Source organism: Lucilia cuprina, chromosome 6 (assembly GCF_022045245.1).
Source record: "Lucilia cuprina isolate Lc7/37 chromosome 6, ASM2204524v1, whole genome shotgun sequence".
NCBI lineage: Eukaryota > Metazoa > Arthropoda > Insecta > Diptera > Calliphoridae > Lucilia > Lucilia cuprina.
In genome coordinates, this window is record NC_060954.1 from 53,790,496 (window position 1) to 53,811,937 (window position 21,442).

General features: G+C 29.0%; 2 protein-coding genes across 2 annotated transcripts; both read right to left on the reverse strand.

Annotated features, from left to right (window-relative positions):
• Positions 1 to 312: 312 nt before the first annotated feature.
• Positions 313 to 1,552, reverse strand: LOC111685324. The gene is made up of 2 exons (XM_023447581.2): positions 1,315 to 1,552; positions 313 to 1,134 (listed from the first exon to the last, which is right to left on the reverse strand). The coding sequence occupies exons 1-2, from the start codon at positions 1,336 to 1,338 to the stop codon at positions 469 to 471; spliced, it is 690 nt and encodes a 229-aa protein (XP_023303349.2). The 5' UTR covers positions 1,339 to 1,552; the 3' UTR covers positions 313 to 468.
• A 7,520-nt stretch (positions 1,553 to 9,072) lies between these two features.
• Positions 9,073 to 12,357, reverse strand: LOC111685320. The gene is made up of 2 exons (XM_046955678.1): positions 12,135 to 12,357; positions 9,073 to 9,588 (listed from the first exon to the last, which is right to left on the reverse strand). The coding sequence occupies exons 1-2, from the start codon at positions 12,141 to 12,143 to the stop codon at positions 9,241 to 9,243; spliced, it is 357 nt and encodes a 118-aa protein (XP_046811634.1). The 5' UTR covers positions 12,144 to 12,357; the 3' UTR covers positions 9,073 to 9,240.
• Positions 12,358 to 21,442: the final 9,085 nt, after the last annotated feature.

The following is a 21,442-nucleotide window of genomic DNA, read 5'->3' on the forward strand; positions in this document are numbered from 1 at the left end:
TAGACTAGACTATAGACTAGACTATAGACTAGACTATAGACTAGACTATAGACTAGACTATAGACTAGACTATAGACTAGACTATAGACTAGACTATAAATTAGACTAAACTATAGACTTTTTAATATGAAATTTATCTCTTTATATTTGTATATCCAAAAGTCTTTTAAAAAGAGAAAATTTTAACAACAGTTTTATATATAAGATTTATCAAAAATTTTTGTTGAAAATTCTCTTTTGAAGAGATTATCTTCGAAGGAGAAGTTATCATTATTTAAGTACAAAATTTTTCACCAACTTTTGCTTATTTTGTAAAAAAATCTTTCAATATATTTATTTAGTTTTTTTTTCACATTAATTTTGTATAAAAATGGGGGTTTCTTAAAATTTAACTTAAAAACTAATTACAATAAATATTAAATTCTATTTTATCGGCATAATATACACAATAAGTTTTTGACAAGCAGCTTAAACTTCTTCACCATATGGCTCCAGTGCGGCTGAATGCTCGAGCTTGTATTTCACCAAATACTTTTTAAAGGCCTGAGGACTATCAAAACTTTTTAAAGGATATTTGCCAAAACGACCATTAGTTTTTGACAGCACATAGTAGACAGGATAGGCGCCTGGAGCAACATGAACGCGCATAGTTTTCGATAATACATTACCCGCTAAATCCTTTTGATTATAGAGAAAATGTAAATGTTTCTTTTTGGCTTGATGTTTAGGTTTAAGCGTTTTCTCAGGACTGGGTAACAGGGAAAAACCTCTAATAATGGGTGTATCACTTAGAGGAGCTTCTGGCACATTTGCTTTTTGTGCTTTGGTACGATGCATTTGAACATATTTTCTTTTGCCCATATATGGTTTGAGTGATTGTATATTGTATAGAGAAGAATCTTCATTTAAAGCATTAGGATCTTCTTTAATGGGTGGCAAGTCTAAAGGGTTAACACGTATCACTTTTTTCGTATCCTTTTCCACTTTATCGAGTATTACATCATCTTTGATTAGCAACAATTTGGCTATATCCGCTTGTACTCCAGCTTCAGCTATAGGTTCGGCTTTAGCTTCTGCCACGGGATTTGCCCTTGTCAGGTGATTTTCTATCAAAATCGCTAACACCAACAAAAACTGCAATTTTTGTTTGTAATAAAAAAAACGAATCATTAATCATGTATTTAATCAGTTTAATTAAAAAAAGTTTGTATTAACATCTATTAAATTATATTGAAATTTAATTAATTAATTAATTAATTAATTAGGAGTTTGTTTCAAACCCCTTGGTTTTAAATTTAATATGATCTCACTCACCCAGAACTTATGACAGCTTAACATAATTTGTTATTATTTTTGTAGAAAAAATTAATATTTATAAAACAATTAAACTTTTGTTTGTCAAAACCAAATGTTTACACCTTCACTTATTTCCTCTTATTTGGTATAATTATTTGTATTTCGTTTAGAATTTTTTTTAACCAACTCTTCTATTTCAAAAACTTACTACCTACAGCTATAGTGAAATGTTGACGACTGATCGGCTTGTAAGCTATTGTATTAAGTTTTATGCGGCGTCTACAGCATCTCTCAACACCGCATCTTAACATTTACGTATTTACGACTTTTTGCTATTGCTGCTGATGACAAATAAACTTTTTGGTTTTTTTTCTTCTTCAGAAAAAAAAACATTTTTCTACACATTATTTTCTACGTTCTTTACGAATGTGGAGTTTTTGCAAAAAAAAGAACATTTTTTTTTTTGTGTTTATTGTTATTTGTGTATATTTTTGTATTTTTTTTAATATTTTTTATTGTAGTGTCTGATGTTTAACACCCAATAGAAATTATTAGTAAAACATGTCAAAAGAAAATAATAATTATACACAGACTGAAGGACGGACGGACAGATGACTTGACTGGCTTAAACAATACAACAACAGTAAATAAAAAAAAAACAAATCTTAAAAATAATAAAAAAAAACTTTATAAATGTTAAAAAAAAGTTTTGAAATCTAATGTTAACAGAAATTCTCGAATGGTAGTGAGTATTACAGTGGGATAACAGCTGTTAAAAGTATAAAAATATTAATTTTATGCTTATTATAGTTATAGCTAAAAAAGTCATGGGTTTCCTTCTGCAACTATTAAACATGATATTAATGCTTTAAATGCTTAAAATACCCTACACCACCACAACCGAATTTAACAAAAAAATCCAAACCGCTTCCTACCTATTCCCTGCCTTTGCAATTTCCACAGTGTTCCTTAATTGGTAGCCCAAGTCGACTTACATGTGGGCCTAACATCTAGTGTCCTGTTATTAATGATATCAATCTCGATATAACTACTTCGGTTTATAAAGAGTCTTGTGATTTTCTCATTGAAAGAGGGTCACTATATATGCTACTCTTGATAAAACCTAAAGGGGTTGATACTGGAACGGTGTTGGAGCAGATCTCGTTGTGGCAAGCTCAGCTGCCTGTACATTTCCGTAATAGTGCAATTGCCCAAATAAGGATAATGTAAGACTTGCGACCCAACATTGACAGATCTTTCTTGCATTGTCTACCTAAGGGTATTAGGGCTTTAGTTAGTAGGTAAGTTAGTTAGATAGATAGATAGATAGATAGATAGATAGATAGATAGATAGATAGATAGATAGATAGATAGATAGATAGATAGTTAGTTAGTTAGTTAGTTAGTTAGTTAGTTAGTTAGTTAGTTAGTTAGTTAGTTAGTTAGTTAGTTAGTTAGTTAGTTAGTTAGTTAGTTAGTTAGTTAGTTAGTTAGTTAATTAGTTAGTTAGTTACTTAGTTAGTAAGTTACTTAGTTAGTTAGTTAGTTAGTTAGTTAGTTAGTTAGTTAATTACTTAGTTAGTAAGTTACTTAGTTATTTAGTTAGTAGTTAGACTTTTGCCAACTTTTCGACTTTTTTCGTCTTCTTTCGACTATTTTTCTTTGACTTTTTTCCGATTTTTTTCTTTTCGACTTTTAGTATTTTGTAAATAGTCGACTTTTCAACTTTTCAGTCAGTTAAAAGTCGATTTTGAGAAATAGTCGATTTTTCGACTTTTTTAGACTTTTGGACTTTTCTACTTTTTCGACTTTTTTAGACTTTTTTTCGTCTTCTCTCGACTTTTTTCGACTATATTAGAGTTTTTGACTTTTTTCGACTAAGTATTTTAGTTTTCGACTTTTTTCAACTTTTTTTTTTCATTCAGTTAAAGTCGATTTTGAGAAATAGTAGATTTTTCTGACTTTTTCCGACTTTTGAACTTTTCCACTTTTTTCGACTTTTTTAGACTTCTTTTCGTCTTCTTTCGACTATTTTAGAGTTTTTGACTTTTTTCCACTTTTTTAAAATTTTCTTCTATTTTTTACCTTTTTCTACTATTTTCGAGTTTTTGACTTTTTCCGATTTTTACGATTTTTTACGAATTTCTTCGACTTTTCGACTTTTTTATAGACGATAGTCTATGAATTTGGACTTGGACTTCGACAAGAAGTCGATTGTTCGATTATTCGAAAGTCGATTTATAGAACCCTACTGACAACCTTTGACCGAGATTACTCGGGTCGTTCGGGAACGTAAATCCAACTGTCGTAAGAACATGTTAGTTAGCGAATTTTGTTATATTCAACACAAATATTAAGAATATTTTCACATGTATTTAGTACAGATTTTATATTGTCGAACAGGCTGTGCTGCTATTCTTTTAAAATTTTTAACACGATTTTTACTTTACTTCCCCTGAATCATTAATGAAATTAATTATGCATAACCTAATCGCATTCTAATTACAACTAACAACTACTACTAATTATCTACTAAAATCAATGTCTTATTTTAATTACTACGCTTAGCTGCAGCCACCTATGTAAGCATTTAGTACTCAAGTATTAATATTTTTCGATTTTTTGTCTCAACAACAATTAAATACCTAAACAATTGTTGCCGGCGACTGTTTTTTAATCTCAGAACAAAAAAAATACATTTTTTATAAATAAATTAAAAACGAAATAAACTTATGATTACCTCATAACTAACGTTTTATTTCGCTTTTTTTTTTTTGTTTTGTTTCTCTTCTAACAACAAACTGGGAATTAAAGTTGGGATTACAATCAATAAGGTCGCCAACACGTCAAAAGCTTTACAACTATCATGAATAGAAGTACCATTGAATGAACGGAAGATCTAGCAAATAGTGGAATACAAACAACAAGTTTTAACTCTTGTTAGAATTAGTTAAAGCATTGAAAGATGTATAAAACTATTTTTAACACAAAATTAATTTAAATCTTCTTACAATGAATTGAAGAAAAAACAAAAAAACAATTTAATTTCTCATAAATAAATGAAATGAAACACAATAACAAAACAATTACATGAACAAAAGTAATTTTGTTTGTTATAAATAAAAATAATGTTAACAACAACAATAAAAACATAAAATTTACGTCAATTTTTTTTTTAATTATCGTTATTATAATTGTTTAAATTTGTACAGGGAGTTGCAGGAAATTTGAGATAATAATACAAAGTTATCGATAAATTATTTTATAAAAGAAAGTAGTTAATGATAATTTTTCTATAAAAGAAGCTAATTATCGATCATTTTTCTATAGAAAAATTTTGTTATCAATAGTTTTATTATAGAAAAATCTAATTATCGATCATTTTTCCAAAGAAACATCTATTTATCGATAATTTTTTTATAAAAAATCTAGTTATCGATCATTTTTATAGAGAGATCTAGTTATCGATTCTCTTTTTTATAACAAATCGAGTTATCAATAACTTTTTGATAGACAACTCTAGTTGTCGTTCCTTTTTTATACAAAAATCTTGTTATTTATAATTTTTCTATAGAAAATTCTAGCTATCGATAAAATTTTATCAAGTTATCGATCGGTTTCCTATAGAAAAATCGAATTATCAATAATTTTTTATAGAAAACTCATGTTATCGTTTGTTTTTATACGAATATCTAGTTATCGATAATTATGTTAAAGAAAAATTTAGTTATCGATTATTTTTCTTTAGAAAAACCTAGTTATCAGTTATCTGTTCTATAGAAAAATCAAGTTTTTTTGCAGAAAACTCTAGTTGTCGTACTTTTTTTATATGAAAATTTTGTTATCGATAATTTTTCTATAGGAAAATCTGTCGATAGTATTTCTGTACAAAAATAAAGTTATTGATAGTTTTTCTATAGAAAAATTGAGTTAAAGATCATTTTTCTATAGAAAAATCTATTTATAGATCATCTTTTATAGCAATATCATATTATCTACAGTTTTTCTATAGAGAAATCTTATTACCGATAATTTTCCTTTTATAAAAGAAAGTTATCGATAATTTTTTTGTAGAAAAATCTAGTGTTCGATAATTTTTCTATAGTAAAAGGAAGTTATCGATAATTTTTTATAGCAAAATCATATTATCAACAGATTTTCAATAGAAAAGTCTTATCGATAATTTTTATTTTATAAAAGAAAGTTATCGTAATTTTAATATAGAAAAACAATGATCTCGATAATTTTTCAATAAAAAAATCTTGTTATTATTAATTTTTTTTTAGTTGTCGATAATTCTTCTATAGTAAGAGGAAGTTATCGATAATTTTTTTTACAGAAATCTAATTATTGTTTATTTTTGTATTTATGGATAATTTTTTATAGCAAAATCATATTATCGACAGTTTTTCTATAGAAAAATCTTATCGATAATTTTGCTTTTATAAAAGAAAATTATCGATAATTTTAATACAGTCTATAATTTTTCTGATGTCGATAATTTTTCTGTAGAAAAATCTTGTTATTGGTAATGTTTCTTTTGTTATCGATAATTTTTCTGTAGAAAATGGAAGTTATCGATAACTTTCTAGACAAAAAAATTATTTTTGATAACATCTAATTATTGATCATTTTTGTATAGAAAAATCTATTTATCGAAAATTTTTTTTGCAAAATCATATTATCGACAGTTTTAATATAGAAAAATTTTATCGATAATTTTTCTTTTGAATAAGAAAGCTATCGATAATTTTAATATAGAAAAACAATGATGTCGATAATTTTTCTATAGAAAAATCTTGTTATTGATAATTTTTCTCTTTTTATCGATAATTTTTCTGTGGGAAAAGGAAGTTATCGATAGTTTTCATTTTGCTATAGAAAAATCTATTTATCGATCATTTTTTATAGCAAAATCATATTATCGTAAGTTCTTCTATACAAAAATCTTATTATCGATAATTTTTCTTTTAAGATTAAAGTTATCGATAATGTTAATATAGAAAAAACAATGATGTCGATATATTTTCTGTAGAAAAAGGAAGTTATCGATAATTTTCTTTACAAAAATCTAATTATTAATCATTTTTCTACAGTCAAATCTAGTTATCGATAATTTTTCCATAGACACATCTAGTTAACGATAATTTTAGAAAAACTAATGTTATCGCAACCATATCTTTAGAAAAAATAAATTTAAAAGGCAATCTTTGTTATCGATAACTTCACTGTAGCAAAATACAATTATCGATAATTTTTCTTTAAAGAACCAAAATTGTCAATAATTTTTCTATAGAAAAAATATAGTTATTTATAATTCTTTTTTAGAAGAATAACTTTATCGATAATTTTACTATAGAAAAACACAGTTATCGATCATTTTTCTTAAGAGAACTAAGTTATCGATAACTTCTCTGTTAAAAAATGTACTTGTCGATAATTTAAAAAAACAAAAAGTTTGTGAAAATATGTCCGTCTATCTGTCTGTTACTTTTCAATTTGCAACTTAAGTTGGCATGCAGACTGTTTTCCCTTAACCAACTGTAAGTCAACTTTTTGCTAATTTACAAACAAATCTTGGTTCTTAGCTCTTGAGTTTCATTTCATTTAAAATTAACCACTTTTTTGTTCGTCTTAATAAGCAGTAAAATAAATACGTAAATGAAAGAAAGAATAAAATAATGATAATAAAAATTCTCTTGAAATTCGTATGACTTATTGTTGAAACATTCTTTCAACTGGAATTAGTTGTTGTTTTTAGTTTTGCTTAATTTAACAAAACGCACAATAGAAATCCCCATGATTTTAAAAAAAAAAAATATTAAAATACAACAAATTTGCATAATTAATCTTTTGTTGGCGAAAACCATAAAGAAGCTTTGTTTTAAGCAATTTGCTACTTATTTTTGTTGTTTTTTTCCGAAGTTGTGGTCAACTGCTTCCCCCCTAATCGGAGGATTTAGAAAATAATGATGATTCAGAAACTAATCTAATGATGATATTAAATGTTTTATTAATATAAAATTGTTAAATTTATTTTGAAAAACTATTTCTATTTAAATAAAACAAAATTTAAAACAGGTTGTTAAAACATATTTGTTTTCATTAACAATTTATATATTTTGTTAAATTCTTGTTTTAAAACAAATTCATTATGTTCTTGACCCAAATATTATAAAATAAAATTTAAATTCAAAAATTATTTTATAGAACGTAACGGCAGCGTGTTGTCTGTTCTATATTTGGTTGACTATTTTTTTTTTTTTATTGACTTTCTTTGAAAATTATATTTTAATTTATTGTTATTGCTAAATTTTAGAAACAAGTTTATTGACTCTGATTTTTTTCTCTTTTTTTAAATTTATTTTTTAACAAAACATTTTGTTATGTTTCCATAATCATTAGTATTTTAATTAACCACAAATTTTTTGAGTATGAATTGAAGTTTGAACTCTATCATAAATTGTATAAACTGTTGTAGTATTTGTTGGTAGTTAATACACGTTTTTTTTTTGGCTAACACATAAACAATAATTAATTTAACAACTTAATTATTATTAAAATTGTGATTTTAAACAAAAACAACTTGAAACGCGAATGTAATTATGATTTAAGACAAATTTGTTTAATGTTTTGCTATGTTTCTGCTTTAATTTTAGTTTATATTCTATTTTTAACTTACTTAATAAGTTTTATAATAACTTTGAGTTCAACTTTAGTAATCAATTAATTAATTTTATTATTAAGTTTTGCATAATTTATTACAAAATTGTACAGCAAAAATTAAGTAACATATAAATATAGTCTAGTTTTTAGTTTAGTTTATGATCTTGTCTATAGTCTAGTCTATAATCTAGTCTATAGTCTAGTCTATAGTCTAGTCTATAGTTTAGTCTATAGTCTAGTCTATAGTTTAGTCTATAGTTTAGTCTAAAGTCTAGTCTATAGTCTAGTCTATAGTCTAGTCTATAGTCTAGTCTATAGTTTAGTTTATAGTCTAGTCTATAGTCTAGTCTATAGTCTAGTCTATAGTCTAGTCTATAGTCTAGTCTATAGTCTAGTCTATAGTCTAGTCTATAGTCTAGTCTATAGTCTAGTCTATAGTCTAGTCTATAGTCTAGTCTATAGTCTAGTCTATAGTCTAGTCTATAGTCTAGTCTATAGTCTAGTCTATAGTCTAGTATAGTATTTTCTGAAGTGTACTCTAGAGTTTACTATACAGTCTAGTCTATAATGGAATAGATAGTCTAATATAAAGTCGAATATATAGTCTAGCTTATAGTCTAGTCTTATAGTCTAGTCTATATTATATTCGATTCTTATTATAAACATAACTTTCACTTTTCTATTCCTAGAAAATTAAGAATTACTTCTAACATACCAAACCTTTCGTAACCTAATACCGTAGTGAATAATACTTAAGAAGATAAGCTTAAACCTGTTTAAATAACACGCTTAATAGACCACACTTAATCTATTGTTTACTTTTATTTTTATAATCAATACAATAAAACCAAATTAGAATTTTATTTCACCCAAATTTTTTTGCATAAATAAACATAAAAATGTTAATGTGACTATTTATGGTTTAACGATAATTATGATCGTAAATTGTCATTAGATGAACTGATTTCTAAATCACACCTATTTTATAAAAGTAAAGAAATTTTTAAAATTCCGCCTAATAAATTATGTTGTTTTCCACTAATTTGTTAAGTTTACACTTTCTCCGTATTTTGTTTTTTAGCGCAAGCCCTTTTAAGGTTAAAGATAGCATTTAAAGTTTTAATTTTAAATATTTTTATTAAAATTAATATTTCTTTATAAAAAAACGTAGGTAGCACTTTATCACAGCACTCTTTAATTTAATTTAAACTTAATTATATACATTTAATTTAAATATATTTTAATTGTTGATAATTTAATAATAATTTATATTCAAGTTTATCTTTGCGCCTCTTCTAATAGATAGATTTTTCTATCTTGAAATTTGCCATTAGCATTACCGGGCATATAATAGACTGGATAAGCTCCTTCGGCAAAGTTCAATGCCATGCCCTTTTGACTTCCCATAGCGATTTCCCCATCTTTGATATTGGCTCTGGGCACTATGTCCATTTTATCGGGTACATAAACTCTTTGCATTTTACCTCTAGAATCTTTAAGTAGATGTGTCGAGTAGGGTTCATAGGGTATTACTATAGTACTGATGGGTGAGTCTTCATAGGCCTTTTTAAGTGGTAGGGCTAATACACATACTGACAAGGTAAATGAAACAGTAATTAAAAAACACTGGAAGTAGAAAAAAACAGGAAATTAAAATAAAAAAATAGTTTTAAAAATATTTGTCTAATTCATTTGAAAAAGGAAACTATAGGTGGGCGTGTCAAAGTTCATGTCAATCTGTGGGGATAGTTACTGAAGTTTTAAGCAAGATCGTCTCTGGTAATAGTGGTATTTTTCAACAAACATGTTTATGTCCCCCGGGGCATATTTTCGTAATAAGATGTCACATCGTGGTGTATTGCAATCCTATGGTAAAGAGGTGCTACCAATACCTCTAGTCTACCTAGATTATAAACTGTTGTTTACATTTCACTGACTGGCATGGTCCTTGCATGTTTTGAACAGAGCACCACATAATCTGGTACTACGGGAGACCAGTTGACCACAGAACTTGTCCTGGCTCGTCAGTTGGTATAGGTTCCTTCGGGATCCACGTAGTGGCTGTCGTTTAAACCCAACATCGCGGGAAGAGGTAGGGTTCTACAAATCGACTTTTGAATATAAGAACAATTGACTTTTTGTCGAAAATAGTCGAAGTCGACTATTTTGTTCCAAAAAAAGTCGATAACTCGACTATTTTCTATGAAAAAAGTCGAAAAGTCGACTTTGTAAATAAAAGTCGAAAAGGGCGAAAAGTCGGAAAAAGTTGACTATTTATAAAATACTAAAAGTCGAAAAGTCTATAAGTCGACTTTTAACTAATTGAAAAAAGTGGATAAAACGACTTTGCATAAAATTCAAAAAGTCAACTTTTAACTAAATGCAAAAAGTCGACTTGGTTAAAAGACTGATGCAATGTGCTAGGAGCAGTACAAATTACAGAACACGACTGTGGATTAATAAAACGTTGAATTTGGGCTGATAATTCAGGGATTAGGTGTACGAGGTGGAGTTTCTTTCATATTCTAATGTCTACTCTGATTCTATAAAGAGGATGGAGTAATTGATGAATTTAACGGATGCAGTGATAGTGTAATAAACAATGGTCTAACAATGGTCTAGGATATCAAGTTGCACAGTCCACTCGCAACATAATAGTGTCTTTTGATGCGACTACAGCACTAACAGACATACATATGTTGTAGTCCGTACACGAAGATGTCTTGCTTCCTTATATATTGGGTACACAATGGGTATGTAATGGCTATGTATAAACAACCCGTACATCCGTATATCATCATTCAACTAATCACACCAACCAACCACTCATCAAATCATTCGCAACATGCAGTCCCCCAGTCGCTACTTCTGAGAGGACATCTTTAGTAGGCAACAGCTCATTAAACTTATTCCTAAAGCAAACTGTTAACTAAGAGTTTCTTCCCGCAAAGGTTATCCCGATGCATCTACTCACGAAGCGAATACTCCAGCACCTTTAAAGAAAAACTCTACAGAGGTAGATCTCTGGTCGGATCGTAAAAGACATAGACACCCTTAAGTTATTATCCACACAACTATAAAGATCAATTCAACAAGACCAAACATGTGGATAAACGGATTTTTCCAATTACTGGACTATAAACTTCCTAGACTTAAAGTCTTCGATTAGAAGTACTATTATCTGGCGACCATGGGTAGAACGTTTCAGGAAGCATCACCTAAACAAACTTATTAGAAGTGCACAATTGTAGTTGTAGCTGAATAAAGGATTTGGTTCCAAAAAAGAGAAAGAAATTCCACAACCAGTATGTGCATCCCAATAGCCACTGGTAAGTTAGATAGTTAGTTTGAAAGGAGGATCGGACCTGTTGTGCGCTGTTTAACCAGTGCCTCAGTTTAGGTTAGTGGTTGGAATTTTAGTCTGGTAGTGCGGACGTAGTGGGTTCGATTTCCACCTAAGACAATGGTTAAGAAGCACACAATAGGCTCGATAAAAGTCTAGTTGTATTTCTTCCTGCCTTCAAACTAATAACTTCACATATGGTAATGTCCAGTAACCAGAAGACGACAAGCCCAGGGATGGAAAGATTGGAATATATATGTCTAATTCTTGGATAATTTTGTATGGGAAATATCTTAAATAGTGGACCGACTCTAAGGTCCACTCAATCCAAGGACCAAAATATTTATGTTTTAAGGAAAAAATTTTGATTTTTTTCCAAAATGTTCTCTGATGTTTAGAACTGTTGAGTATTTATTGGAGGGTCTATCAGTATGGGGACCATGGGTTCGTTTCCCAATGTAAACTTAAAACTTTTTTACAACAAAAGTGATCTCATTCCAAAAACACTTCATCGTTTTTGTTTTTTTCTAAGAAAGTGCCATTATTTCGAGCTTTCCGGAGATTTATGAAAGGATTATGGTCCTTTGTTCTTTTGATTAGTTTTCTTTTTATAAAACACTTTGTTTTAGTTATTTAAACTGTTTATGGTTTTTTTGGCGCAAAAACACAATTTTGTCTTTTAAGTTCTTATTCACTGTCACAAATATTTCGCTGTCATTTTAATTTATTACTAAGGTTTTGTCTTTAAGATCATTAAAATTTCTTTTGTCTATTTTTTAACAGTCTTTTAAACATTTGATTAATTTTAATATATTATTTCATTCTTTACCACTTTCATGTTTTGTTTTGTTTTTTTTTTAATGATTAAAAACAGTGGAATCCTTTTTTTTCAAATACTCAAGGCGTCAAGTCTTTTTGCCGAATTAAAATATTATTTTTGTTTTTATTTTTCTTATAACGTTTCGTCTAATCTTGCTATTTACAACGTTTCTTTATCGCGTACTTGTCGTACTAAAGTTTTTTCAAATTTCAATAAAGTTTTATAGAAATCGCTTTGAGTTGAGGTGTTATGATGGTGACGATGATGTTGATGATGCTGATGATGATGCCTGTGTAAGTCTCTCAGTAACGACTGCGATTTTTCGTTTTAAAAGAAAACAATTTAAATAAATTTTTATATATGTCTTTAACCATATTTGGCATATGATTATTTAAGAAAAAAATATATAACGTCTTTGGTAGCAAAAAAAAATATTATACATTTTATAAATGATAGAAGCTGCTTCAATGTTGGGGGCAAAAGCATCAAGAAAACAAGATAAACGTTGAAACTTTGATGTTTTGAGCAGTTTTGTTTTTCGACATCATCTTCAGTTTAAAACAATAGACCTGGCAAGATATTTATGTTGCTTGATTACTTTGACTCTAGGGGTTATAACTTTTAGCAGCAGCAGTAGTATTAGTAATAGTTGTGGTGTTAGTGATAGTTATATTCACTATAACTTGCCTCTATTGCTACACTGGTGGCTTGTCTGTCTGTCTGTCTGTCCGTCTATCTGTCAGCACATCATCTTTCTAAATGCTGTCGATGACTGCCTCTGCTGATGTTGATCGATGACTTTTGTATTGTTTTATCAGTTTTAATATAAAATAATATTTCAAAGTGGGGTGTGTTTATAGATTTAAATTTATTTTTTCTCTTCAACTTTACTGTCTTTGTTTTATAAATATACTTTTTTTCTTACTAAATACAGGTTCAAATGTTTTAATTTAAACAAAATAAAAAAAACGCAAATAATCAAATGTATCTGTTGTTTTAAAAACACATATTTATTTACAACAATTTATTTGTAAGAAATGAAAAAAATAAATAAATAAAAATAAATAACGTCAAAAATATTAAACCAGCATTAGCAATTCAATTTTATCTAACATCAGTTGCAAAAAATGTTAAATAAAACAAAAAAAAAAACACAATTTTTTAAATAACCATCAAAATTTGATCTTTTTTTTTTTATATGAATATGTATTTGTTGAAATTAACAATTATTGCATAAGTTGGGGTTTTGTGTCATTGTATACATTTAGTTTTTTTATTTTAATTTATATTTTATCTATTTTCATAATCTTGCAAGTGAAGTAATATAAATATAATAAAATAAAGTAAAATATATTTAAATATTTCAAATTTTTGTTCAACTCTATAGACAGTAGTTTCTAGACTACTATAGACAGTAGTTACTAGACTACTATATAGACTTGACTATAGACTAGACTATAGACTAGACTATAGACTAGACTATAGACTAGTCTATAGACTAGACTATAGACTAGACTATAGGCTAGACTATAAACTAGACTATAGACTAGACTATAGACTAGACTATAGACTAGACTATAGACTAGACTATAGACTGGATTATAGAATAGACAATAGACTAGACTATGGACTAGGGTATAGACTAGACTATAGACTGGACTATAGACTAGACTATAGACTGGACTATAGACTAGACTATAGCCTAGACTATAGACTAGACTATAGACTAGACTATAGACTAGACTATAGACTAGACTATAGACTAGACTATAGACTAGACTATAGACTAGACTATAGACTAGACTATAGACTAGACTATAGACTAGACTATAGACTAGACTATAGACTAGACTATAGACTAGACTATAGACTAGACTATAGACTAGACTATAGACTAGGCTATAGACTACACTATAGACTGGGCTATAGACTAGACTTTAGACTAGACTTTAGACTAAACTATAGACTTGACTTTAGACTAAACTATAGACAAATGATTGATTAGCCAATACATCTATTAGTTTTTCGTATATTTTTGATAACTATGTACCCACTATATATATACATATATTTTTATGTATTTGCAAAATAAATTTACTAATAAAAAATTTTAGCACACAAAAATTACATCAACTCATTGCTAAATAATTAATTGGCCTAAATCCAAAACTCATAAAATGCCGGAAATAAAATTTTAACAAACTGTGAGTATTTGCTTTTTATTACATCATATATTGAAGATATTAATTTAAAGCAATAAAAACCGACTGTCTAAATTTAACCATAAAACTAACTACAAGACTGAAGACTTTAAAAAAAATAAAATTTAAAAAATTCCAATCAAAAAATAGCACATGAATGAATGATGACAGACGCAGATAGACTGGATGACACTAATACGAATGATTAATGACTGCCAACACAAACGCTTAACCATCGATCACATACTGAGTTCAGAGAAAAAAAACTATTTTGTTTGCAGCGTTTAATTTAAAACTTTATTTTGTTATTTAAATAATTAAAATATTATTTGAAAACTACAAAACAATTAAGGGAGTTAAGAGGAAAAAGAAAACAATAAACAGTGTTAATTTTAGACGACATCCTATACCTTAAAATGTCGTCTGTTGGCTGTTTTGTTTTTCCTTTTTTTATTTTTAATGACAAACCACAAACTGCCATGACGAGGGTAATGATGACGACGATGACAGTGAGTTAGTTGCTACCGATGGTGTTAGTGCAACGCCTAATTATATGCAACAATAAACTAACCAGCAAGCAAAACAAAACTTTTACCTTTTGAATTTCTTGTTTTGTTTTATTTAAAAAAAGAAGAGGTACTTTGCAAAACCCTAACCATGAAATCTAAGTTTCATTTTATGCCAGAAAAAGTGGGGGCAGGAGAAAAAACCTCCTCAAAATAAGCGGTTAGAAAGTTTTATTATTTAGTTAGTCTCTAACTTTAATAAAGGAATGAGAATAAAAACATTAATTTATTTAATTCCACAATGGCAACACCTTTATTTTTCGGTAGAGACAAAAACCGGAAACAAACTTAAGCCAGACAGACAAACCAGATAGTAAGATACAACGAACAAAAAAACAGACGGAGGTGGGTAGTAGTTGTAACCTTTATCACTATAACTACCACAAAAATTAAGTTTTTAACGTGTTCGTCGTAGTTGTTGCTATTATTGTTTTAAAGTGAAAAATGCAAATGTGTAAATTATTTCTTAGTTAGAGAAAAACTATACTTTTTATTTTTGCAACCATTAAGTACGTAGAAAAACGCAACAAAAGCGCTTTAAATTAAATTGTAACTTGATGTAAAAAAGGTTTTAAACAGAAGAAGTTTTCATGAATTTTATATGTAGAAAACTAACCCAATATATATAGACCAGTTTATACGACCATAGACTAGACTATAAACTAAAACATAGACTAGACTATAAACTAGACAATAGACTAGACTATAGACTAGACTATAAACTAGAACATAGACTAGACTATAAATTAGACAATAGACTAGACTATAGACTAGACTATAGACTAGACTATAAACTAGACTATAGAATAGACTATAGACTAGACTATAGACTAGACTATAGACTAGACAATAGACTAGACTATAGACTAGACAATAGACTAGACTATAGACTAGACTATAGACTAGACTATAGACTAGACTATAGACTAGACTATAGACTAAACTATAGACTAGACTATAGACTAGACTATAGACTAGACTATAGACTAGACTATAGACTAGACTATAGACTAAACTATAGACTAGACTATAGACTAGACTATAGACTAGACTATAGACTAGACTATAGACTGGACTATAGACTAGACTATAGACTAGACTATAGACTAGACTATAGACTAGACTATAGACTAGACTATAGACTAGACTATAGACTAGACTATAGACTAGACTATAGACTAGACTATAGACTAGACTATAGACTAGACTATAGACTAGACTATAGACTAGACTATAGACTAGACTATAGACTAGACTATAGACTAGACTATAGACTAGACTATAGACTAGACTATAGACTAGACTATAGACTAGACTATAGACTAGACTATAGACTAGACTATAGACTAGACTATAGACTATATAGACTAGACTATAGACTATAGACTAGACTATAGACTAGACTATAGACTAGACTATAGACTAGACTATAGACTAGACTATAGACTAGACTATAGACTAGACTATAGACTAGACTATAGACTAGACTATAGACTAGACTATAGACTAGACTATAGACTAGACTATAGACTAGACTATAGACTAGACTATAGACTAGACTATAGACTAGACTATAGACTAGACTATAGACTAGACTATAGACTAGACTATAGACTAGACTATAGACTAGACTATAGACTAGACTATAGACTAGACTATAGACTAGACTATAGACTAGACTATAGACTAGACTATAGACTAGACTATAGACTAGACTATAGACTAGACTATAGACTAGACTATAGACTAGACTATAGACTAGACTATAGACTAGACTATAGACTAGACTATAGACTAGACTATAGACTAGACTATAGACTAGACTATAGACTAGACTATAGACTAGACTATAGACTAGACTATAGACTAGACTATAGACTAGACTATAGACTAGACTATAGACTAGACTATAGACTAGACTATAGACTAGACTATAGACTAGACTATAGACTAGACTATAGACTAGACTATAGACTAGACTATAGACTAGACTATAGACTAGACTATAGACTAGACTATAGACTAGACTATAGACTAGACTATAGACTAGACTATAGACTAGACTATAGACTAGACTATAGACTAGACTATAGACTAGACTATAGACTAGACTATAGACTAGACTATAGACTAGACTATAGACTAGACTATAGACTAGACTATAGACTAGACTATAGACTAGACTATAGACTAGACTATAGACTAGACTATAGACTAGACTATAGACTAGACTATAGACTAGACTATAGACTAGACTATAGACTAGACTATAGACTAGACTATAGACTAGACTATAGACTAGACTATAGACTAGACTATAGACTAGACTATAGACTAGACTATAGACTAGACTATAGACTAGACTATAGACTAGACTATAGACTAGACTATAGACTAGACTATAGACTAGACTATAGACTAGACTATAGACTAGACTATAGACTAGACTATAGACTAGACTATAGACTAGACTATAGACTAGACTATAGACTAGACTATAGACTAGACTAGACTATAGACTAGACTATAGACTAGACTATAGACTAGACTATAGACTAGACTATAGACTAGACTATAGACTAGACTATAGACTAGACTATAGACTAGACTATAGACTAGACTATAGACTAGACTATAGACTAGACTATAGACTAGACTATAGACTAGACTATAGACTAGACTATAGACTAGACTATAGACTAGACTATAGACTAGACTATAGACTAGACTATAGACTAGACTATAGACTAGACTATAGACTAGACTATAGACTAGACTATAGACTAGACTATAGACTAGACTATAGACTAGACTATAGACTAGACTATAGACTAGACTATAGACTAGACTATAGACTAGACTATAGACTAGACTATAGACTAGACTATAGACTGGACTGTAGACTAGACTATAGACTAGACTATAGACTAGACTGTAGACTAGACTATAGACTAGACTGTAGACTAGACTATAGACAAGACTATAGTCTATGACTATAGACTAGACTATAGACTAGACTATAGACTAGACTATAGACTAGACTATAGACTAGACTATAGACTAGACTATAGACTAGACTATAGACTAGACTATAGACTAGACTATAGACTAGACTATAGACTAGACTATAGACTAGACTATATACTAGACTCTAGACTGGACTAGTTTATTAGTTTTACCAATTTCTAAAACAATATGTTTACCAGGTTATTCAACTTAATGAAATATTCACATAGTTTACAATTAAAGCCTCCACCTAAAAAAACCCAACAGTTGTCGTTCTGGTACTTAAGGAAAATATTCAATTAAGAAAACTTTTCTATTTTTTCCCCATTCTCTTTAACGAAAACTCTTTATCTACTAGCAAAAGGGCGCATATTGAAGTGAAAAGCCCAAAAATGTTTCATACAAGTTTAAGAGCCAAAATATGGAAAATAGTTGTAAAAGGTGAAATTCTCACGGTAAGAGCTAAAAGCTGCTCTTGTCATTGTAAAGCTGCTGCTAAACATACATATATATATTTTTTTAAAACTTTTTGTTATTTTTGGCAAACAAAAAAATTTAAGGACATTTTGAAACAAAAAAAAAATAGAAAACAAAAATTGTTTGTAATTTTTAAAAAATTTATAATTTATTGCGCATTGTGGTTGTTGTGGTTTTGTATTCGTGTTGGGAAAATTTTGTTTATAAACATTTTTATTAGTTTCTAAGTACAACAATAACAACACAAAATTATTATTATAACGCATAAATGTGTTCAAATTAAATTTATTAATAAAACTTTGGCTTTAAAAGGAATTTTTGGTGAATTTTAATTTTAAGCAAATTTTGTACATATGTATTTATTTCCAGTTCAGTTCTGTTATAGTTCTGTTCTAGTTCTGTTTCAGTTCTGTTATAGTTCTGTTCTAGTTCTGTTTCAGTTCTGTTCTAGTTCTGTTTTAGTTCTGTTCCAATTATGTTCTAGTTCTGACTTAGTTCTGTTCTAGTTCTGTTCTAGTTCTGTTCTAGTTCTGTTCTAGTTCTGTTCTAGTTCTGTTCTAGTTCTGTTCTAGTTCTGTTCTAGTTCTGTTCTAGTTCTGTTCTAGTTCTGTTCTAGTTCTGTTCTAGTCCTGTTCAAGTTCAGTTCTAGTTCTGTTCTGTTCTAGTTCTGTTCTGTTCTAGTTCTAGTTCTTTTCTAGTTCTGTTCTAGTTCTATTCTAGTTCTGTTCTAGTTCTGTTCTAGTTCTGTTCTAGTTCTGTTCTAGTTCTGTTCTAGTTCTCTTCTAGTTCTGTTCTAGTTCTGTTCTAGTTCTGTTCTAGTTCTGTTCTAGTTTTGTTCTAGTTCTGTTCTAGTTCTGTTCTAGTTCTGTTCTAGTTCTGTTCTAGTTCTGTTCTATTCTGTTCTAGTTCTGTTCTAGTTCTGTTCTAGTTCTGTTCTAGTTCTGTTCTAGTTCTGTTCTAGTTCTGTTCTAGTTCTGTTCTAGTTCTGTTCTAGTTCTGTTCTAGTTCTGTTCTAGTTCTGTTCTAGTTCTGTTCTAGTTCTGTTCTAGTTCTGTTCCAGTTCTGTCTAGTTCTGTTCTAGTTCTGTTCTAGTTCTGTTCTAGTTCTGTTCTAGTTCTGTTCTAGTTCTGTTCTAGTTTCTGTTCTAGTTCTGTTCTAGTTCTGTTCTAGTTCTGTTCTAGTTCTGTTCTAGTTCTGTTCTAGTTCTGTTCTAGTTCTGTTCTAGTTCTGTTCTAGTTCTGTTCTGGTTCTGTTCTAGTTCTGTTCCAGTTCTGTTCTAGTGCTGTTCTAGTTCTGTTTTAGTTCTGTTCTAGTTCTGTTCTAGTTCTGTTCTAGTTCTGTTCTAGTTCTGTTCCAGTTCTGTTCTAGTTCTGTTCTAGTTCTGTTCTAGTTCTGTTCTAGTTCTGTTCTAGTTCTGTTCTAGTTCTGTTCTAGATATCTTATAGTTTTTTTTCCAGTTCAGTTCTAGTGACAAAGCATGACATTGATCTACACACACTTCCATATAATAAGAATTATAAAAGCCTCCCTAATGTAGATTTGTATTAGTTTAATTTATATATTTTCCTTACACGCGACAACCTCATATTAAATTCCTTAATAACATATTTGCCTTTCCAGTTAATGGCTTATGTGTAACTCTAGTAGGCAAGTTGTTACAAAATATCAGAGTACAAATTCTCTAAATTTACCACACATATTTTTAGTAAGTTCTTCACATATATAATGAAAATATTTTATTATTTGAGTTTAAACCGAATGCGAGTACATTGTGGTTTTTATTTTAGAATTTCATTAAGGAATATTTAAAGTTTTTTGTTTCATCTGCTTTAAAGTAAAGATGGTACAAGGAAAACAAAATCATTTACTTTAATACTTAAATAAATAAAGTCAATTACAAAAAAATATATATTTCCTCCCTTTTTTCTTGAAGATATACGTACATATGTATTTTTGAAATGGAACCATTTTGTTATTTAAGATAGAGAACCGATTAGTTCTTAAGAAATATAGGCTAATCATATCCCTAATATTAAAAATTAATATTAGCCAATATTTTCTCGTGTATTTACTTTTCTAAACTACACATTTTTTAAGGATCCCAACAAATTGTTGCATATTAACAGCGGCAGCAGCAGCAAAAAATAAAAACTACAACAATTTTAAGGAAACCTTAATAACAATATTTTAAACCATAAAATATTATTGCTGCTACAATTGTGAATATTACAGTCGCTTTTAAAGTATTTACCCAACACAAATACAAATAAAAATGCAAAAAAACAACAAAAAACAACTAGGAAAGAAATGTCTACAAGAAAACGGAAGTACGCAATAAGGGCAAATAACGGTCATCAAGGAAAATAAGTTTAAGTAGCAAAAGGACTCCTGCACATTAAACTAAAAACAAACACACACAAACACATCCAGCAGCAACATAAAGAAGGCAACAAACTATTTTAAATGTTAGTAACAAAAAAATATTTATATTTTTGTTTTTTTAGCCCTAGAGTTTTTCTTATGACTGCTAAAAAAACAAAACGTACAAAAAGGGCTTAATAAGAGCGTAAAGCCATAGATTTTTACAACACATTAGTTACATTTCATTGGTCGATGATTGTTAGAGAGAAAGAAAAGAGGAAAATACTTGGGAATACAAAAACTAAAATAGAAAAACAGTTAGGAAATACTTACTGGAAAAAGGAACAAAATCTGTGCTACAAACACATTAGAAATATTCAACAGTGTATGTGTCTATGTATGTGAATGTGTTAGTGTTTACAAAACATTTCCGGTGTTGGTTTTATGATTGTGTGTACATGATGGGTCAAATATGTATATGTATGTATGCATGTTTGCACGAGTAGCTGTGTATATAATAGGGAAGATTTGTTTTCTAGTTCTGGTTTTGTACTAGTTCTGTTCTAGTACTGATTTAGTTCGGTTCTAGTTCTGTTCCTGTTCTGTTCTAGTTCTGTTCTAGTTCTGTTTTAGTTCTGTTCTAGTTCTGATCTAGTTCTGTTCTAGTTCTGTTCTAGTTCTGTTCTAGTTCTGTTCTAGTTCTGTT

What these genes read in the sequence shown, in the direction of transcription:
- LOC111685324 (XM_023447581.2), bottom strand. Translation starts at nt 1,338, where the DNA reads ATGTTAAGCTGTCATAAGTTCTGG. An exon ending in TAAGCTGTCATAAGTTCTGG is followed by an intron (nt 1,135 to 1,314) that starts GTGAGTGAGATC and finishes CAAAAATTGCAG; the next exon opens with TTTTTGTTGGTGTTAGCGAT.